General features: G+C 41.9%; 1 protein-coding gene across 1 annotated transcript; it reads right to left on the bottom strand.

Annotated features, from left to right (window-relative positions):
• Window positions 1–3886: 3886 nt before the first annotated feature.
• On the bottom strand, window positions 3887–4804 carry LOC117446151 (uncharacterized). Its single transcript, XM_034082159.1, has one exon. The coding sequence runs from the start codon at window positions 4802–4804 to the stop codon at window positions 3887–3889; it is 918 nt and encodes a 305-aa protein (XP_033938050.1).
• Window positions 4805–6025: the final 1221 nt, after the last annotated feature.

Here is a 6025-nt window from a genome sequence, read left to right as displayed (position 1 = left end):
TTAATTGATTGAAAACAACGGCATTTTATTTTTCTCATTTTTTTTTATTTTTATTTATTTATTTATTTTTATTTTGAAAACCGGAAGCGGGGGCGGGACATCCGCCGGAAGCGGGGGCGGGACTTCCGGTCGAACGAGGCGGGACTTCCGGTCGAACGAGGCGGGATTTCCGGTTTCAAAATAAAATAAAAAGGCGGGACTTCCGGTCAAATAAGGCGGGACTTCCGGTCGAAAAGGGGCGGGGCGACCTGTCACTTTTTCTGCATACTAATGAGATTGAAGTGGCATTTGTACCACTACTGCTGTGCCAGCATTTGTCCTGCTGTATTAACTATGAGTCTGACACGTATGTAGGAAGTCAGAGGAATGTACTTTGTGTTGTTTATGTTCTGCTAATATGTACAGCTTTTGACACACACACACACACACACACACACACACACACACACACACACACACACACACACACACACACACACACATCACAATACATGTGATTGTTACATAATTGTACAGTTCTGCCCTTTTGCTCCACATCATGATTTTACCACTGTATGTAATGATCATGAAGTGCCTCTGATTTACATATTTTCTGTGCTGCTGCAGGGGTGAAATAACTAAAATCAAAATGTTTTAATATCGTAATTAATTCATATTTAGATTATAGTTTACATTGTGCATCCGTCAAAGCAACAACAAAATGTATAAAGAAAATGTTTCATTCAACCTTTTTTATTTGAATGGAAAATGAAAGTTAAATGTTTGAAAGTAAATAAAAGTGAGACAATCTAGCAGAAATAGAGCAGTTTAAACAATCATAATCATCAATAATATTGTAGTGGTGATATACAGTATATATATATATATAATATATATATATATATATATATATAATCAATGCAAGAAGCACACATTCTCTCCTTGCTCTCCTTTCTCACTTTATTGATTAACATCTGTTTATTTAAAATAAAAATGTTTAATTATAAGCAAAAGTACAACCCAGCAAGTTAATATTTCTCTCAAAGAGGATACAGTTCAATTGTTCAAAGCACCTGAAAAGATCAAAACAAAATGCTGTTTGTTTTGTCCAGAGGGCTAGTGGGTTGTGTTATGGGAATATCAATACACTGGGCCCTCTGGTTGTACTATTATTTATAGTGCTGTACATTATTGTTGCTGGTGCACCTGTATTAATGTTCCACATCAATCTCCGCACAACATCCAAGCAGAACAGAGTGGGGGGGCTCTATGCTGGATGACTGAGTTTGATTGGGCTGTAGCAGAAATATGAATCATAGGACGGACAGGCTTGCAGGACACAGTGTTTAGAGCTATAACTGGGATGTTGCACTCAAACAGGTTTGTGTTGCATCTCATGTATTTTTAATAAATAGGCTCTGCATGAGAAATTAAATCTCAAACTATAATTCCACTTTTAATCACAATTCACAATTCATCTCAGTTTTAAAGAATGGCTGTAATGTCATGACCACATGCATCTTTTAGATCAACCTACAGTGTCATGATATAGGAAGATGAATCCTTTCTATGGGTTTCATCTCTCGTTCCAAAACCGTTTGTATGGGCTGTTGCCCCCTGTCAAGGTAATTGAGGCAGACAGAATGTAATCCAAGCATCATGGCTAATATTTAGACTTAATGGCTTTCAGAGAATCTTCATCCGCCGCCACCTGCACCCTCAACTTCCTGACTGAATGATGGTTGCACAGAGCAGAGGGAAGTATTGGAATAAGAACATTTGCAAAACATAGGAATCTACAATATTCAGGAAGCAAATAGAGAAGGTAACTATATCAGTTGAATTCACATGACCGTTTAAATGCAAATCCCTGCTGTGATAAATGATATATATTCACCCATGTGTTGCTAAGCAACAGAGCTGTGGGCTTTTTGGGTGGTTGGTCTCCGTTGTTTGACCGCATCTGTCTGGACAGCTTTGAACACAAGGGTCTTTGACGAGGGTCAGGTGAGAGGAAAGGTGGGCTGGAGACAGTGTGGAGATGGGATTACATGAATATCCTTAATTCCTTTAATGATTAACCATCATTTATTAAAGAAGACGGCAGGGAAAACGTCTTAGATTTAGTCAAGCAGGTATCCTGAGGTTAAAGAGGGGTTGGATGGTGAGCGGCATACCGAAGATGAAACAACAGGAGCAATGTAGACTGAGTGAAATGGCCTGCATCAGGTTTAAAGATAAGCTACTAAATTGAAACAGACAGTTAAAACCAATGTTTGGATTAAAGGACAGGAACTGAGACTAAGGCCCAATCCCAAACCACCACCCTACACCCTACACCCTACCCCTACACAGCCCCCCTCCGTTTGCGCGTTCGCGTGGAGGGTCCGTCACATTGAGGGCTGTTCCAAAGCAATCAGGGGGAGGGGTAGTGGGTTATAAAAGCCTCCGACAGCGAGTTTGTATGGACGCAAGCTCGATAGTCTCACTCCACAGGTGTGCAACAGTTTTTCGGGCATGAAGTGCCCAACGTCATACAAATGTGAGTTCCATGTGGTGATTTTTTTAAACGATAATTAATACGTTGCCTTAACTAAAACATACCTTTGTGAAACATGTATTTTGAACTCTACACGTGTTAATTTGATTTGGCAAGACTACACGTGTTAATTTGATTTGGCAAGATTACATTAGATTTTTATTTTGAAGATGTACAAATATAAATTGTAATCAAACTAACAACACGTGTCAATTCATCTCACATCCATTCACTTACAAAATCGTTTTAAACTTAAGTGTGATTTGTAATTTCAGGGACTGTGGTAAAAACCAAGGCACTTATTGCATTAAGGATGGACAAGGACAACCTGTTAAGAAAAAAAACGAAATTCTGCCAAAGAAGCATGGGATTGAGTTATATTATGCACTCAATTCATATTTTGTGCAATGAAAGTAATGAATGTGCACTTTGGGTCATTGCCTTAACACCAATATATATTGTTGAAATATTCTATGATAACAGGTCAATCATTAAGGAACTGGACCTTGGGCAACATGTGTCTCACAAACAGGCCTCCAAGAAATGGGAGAACCTAAAAAATAATACAAGGTAAATGGTTTATTGTTAATGTAAAACATTTGTTTGTTTTAAAAAAAAAAAAAGCTGAACAAAGATTTCTAACATGCGTTTGTTTGCAATAGGAACTTAAAATGCCAAGGACTGGAGCAGGGACTGATCAGGGGGAAGAAACCTCAGCAACATGGCCCTTCCTCATGGCCATGGATGAGGCAATAGGTGCAAGGTCTTCAATTAGTCCTCCTGTCCTTGTTGCCTCAGCCCTGGCAAACCCCACAATCCTATTTGATTCGGAGGTTGCTTCCTGCTCCTCTTCCCCCCCCCCCAATGTGGCTGATGATCCAGGTCCCTCACCACCCTCATCACCATCTGAACCACCCTTATCACCGTCTGAAGATTAACCCTGGATATCAGCATTTTAAATAAAGATATGCGCTTCATAGATATAAGGCATTAAAATCATTTACAGCATTAATTGCTCATGTCAAACCATTTGCAGAGTTGCACTCAAAAACAAAAGTGATTGTATTAGAAGACCTATCTTCATTTTCTGAACCTTTGTTCTGTGCTCCTATAATGTGATTGAATGATCCAAGAGGTAAGGACATTTGTCTCCAATTTGGGATTATGCAGAAAGACAATTGAGGAAAACCAAGTTTGAAATCAACGTTGCACAGGTTTTTTTTATTTCACCTCTTTTCTCTAAAGTGAGAAGTGGAGCTCGCTAACAAACACAAATTAAATCAGGTATGTGTGTGCACATAATTTAAAAAACACAAGTTAAGAGACAACCACGTTTTGCCAAAAAGAAACACAAAAAAACAAAATACATTAAATGTAGTTGTGTTCTCTCAGGTGTGGTGCCATTTGGACAGAAGCAGAGAGTTGTGCAGCAATCCTGTCCCTTAGGTGGTGTCCAGGACTTTCCTGTCCACCTGCTGCGGCAGGGGGAGGATTCTGGTCCTGATCTTCAGGGGGGAAGGCTTCAGCATCCTCAAGGACATCATTCATGTTTATGCAAAGATTGTGCAGAAATGCACAACATGCAATGATGTCAGGGGCAAAGCTTGGACTGACCTCCAGCGCTTTGAAAAGGGTGGCCCTCCAGCGAGTCTTCATCCTTCCAAATGCTCTTTCCACCACACACCGAGCCCTGGCATGATGCACGTTGAATCTGGCCTGCACCTGGCCATGAGGGACCTTGAGTAATCCTACTGTTTTTTCCAGGCAGGGATAACCACCGTCCGCAAGGAACCAACCAGCTGGGGGAAACAGTGCCTGGCAGAAGATGGGGCTGTTGCGAAGTACTCTGGCATCATGAACGGAGCCTGGATAGCCAATGAAAACATCCAGGAATCTCCCAGTTGAGTCACAGATGGCCTGCATCTGTATGGAAGGAAACAGCTTGTAGTTTATGCAGTCTTTGTGGTACTCGTTTCCTGATGGTTTGATGCGTATGTGGCATCCATGAATCGCACCAGCAGCACGGTGAAATGCAGGGCTCTTGGCAAGCTGACAGAAGCCGTCTCCAATCTCTGCAAGCTCATATGCGGTTGGCAGGGAAATTAGGGTCTTCAGGTTGGCCTTTATCTTCCCGATGACGTATCTGGTGATCCTGTGGACCGTCGATTTGGGAATCCCGAATGCTGAACTCACCACAGAGAGTGATAGTCCATGGGCCAAGCTGTAGAGGAGAACAAGCACCTCGATGTCTTGTCCCCATCCGTGGTCCTTTGGGGAGGAAAGCATCTGCACTAAATAAGCCACACTAGAGCGCTTAACTCTAAAGTCCTTCTTTCAGGGTTGACATACAAGGCGAGAATTGGGGCAGTAGCATTGAGCTGCATGTAAAGACCTTTTCCCCCCTGTAAAAGACAAACACAGAACACAGTATTGTAAAAATACTATATTCCATGATATGTATGCAAGACCACTGATAATATCCCTCGATCTGGGGCTCCACGCAAGATCTCACCCCGTGGGGTCAAAATGATCACAAGAACGGTGAGCAAAAATCCCAGAACCACACGGGGGGACCTAGTCAATGACCTGCAGAGAGCTGGGACCAAAGTAACAATGGTACCATCAGTAACACACTACGCCGCCAGGGACTCAAATCCTGCAGTGCCAGACGTGTCCCCCTGCTTAAGCCAGTACATGTCCAGGCCCGTCTGAAGTTTGCTAGAGAGCATTTAGATGATCCAGAAGAGGATTGGGAGAATTTCATATGGTCAGATGAAACCAAAATAGAACTTTTTGGTAAAAACTCAACTAGACGTGTTTGGAGGAGAAAGAATGCTGAATTGCATCCAAAGAACACCATACCTACTGTGAAACATGGGGGTGGAACCATCATGCTTTGGGGCTGTTTTTCTGCAAAGGGACCAGGACAACTGATCCGTGTAAAGGACAGAATGAATTGGGCCATGTATCGTGAGATTTTGAGTGACAACCTCCTTCCATCAGCAAGCGCATTGAAGATGAAACGTGGCTTGGTCTTTCAGCATAACAATGATCCCAAACACACCGCCCGGGCAACGAAGGAGTGGCTTCATAAGAAGCATTTCAAGGTCCTGGAGTGGCCAGTCTCCAGATCTCAACCCCATAGAAAATCTTTGGAGGGAGTTGAAAGTCTGTGTTGCCCAGCGACAGCCCCAAAACATCACTGCTCTAGAGGAGATCTACATGGAGGAATGGGCCAAAATACCAGCAACAGTGTGTGAAAACCTTGTGAAGACTTACAGAAAACGTTTGACCTCTGTCATTGCCAACAAAGGGTATATAACAAAGTATTGAGATGAACTTTTGTTATTGACCAAATACTTATTTTCCACCATAATTTGCAAATAAATTCTCTAAAAATCAGACAATGTGATTTTCTGGATTTTTCTCTCATTTTGTCTCTCATAGTTGAGGTATACCTAGGACGAAAATTACAGGCCTCCGTCATCTTTTTAAGTGGGAGAACTT

The sequence above is a fragment of the Pseudochaenichthys georgianus genome, chromosome 5 (assembly GCF_902827115.2).
Source record: "Pseudochaenichthys georgianus chromosome 5, fPseGeo1.2, whole genome shotgun sequence".
Classification (NCBI taxonomy): Eukaryota; Metazoa; Chordata; class Actinopteri; order Perciformes; family Channichthyidae; genus Pseudochaenichthys; species Pseudochaenichthys georgianus.
The sequence above is the reverse complement of the archived record's forward strand: the minus strand, read 5'-3'. Positions and strand labels throughout refer to the sequence as shown.

Coding starts and splice junctions, on each gene's coding strand:
- LOC117446151 (XM_034082159.1), bottom strand. CDS start 4,804: ATGCTTTCCTCCCCAAAGGACCACGGATGGGGACAAGACATCGAGGTG.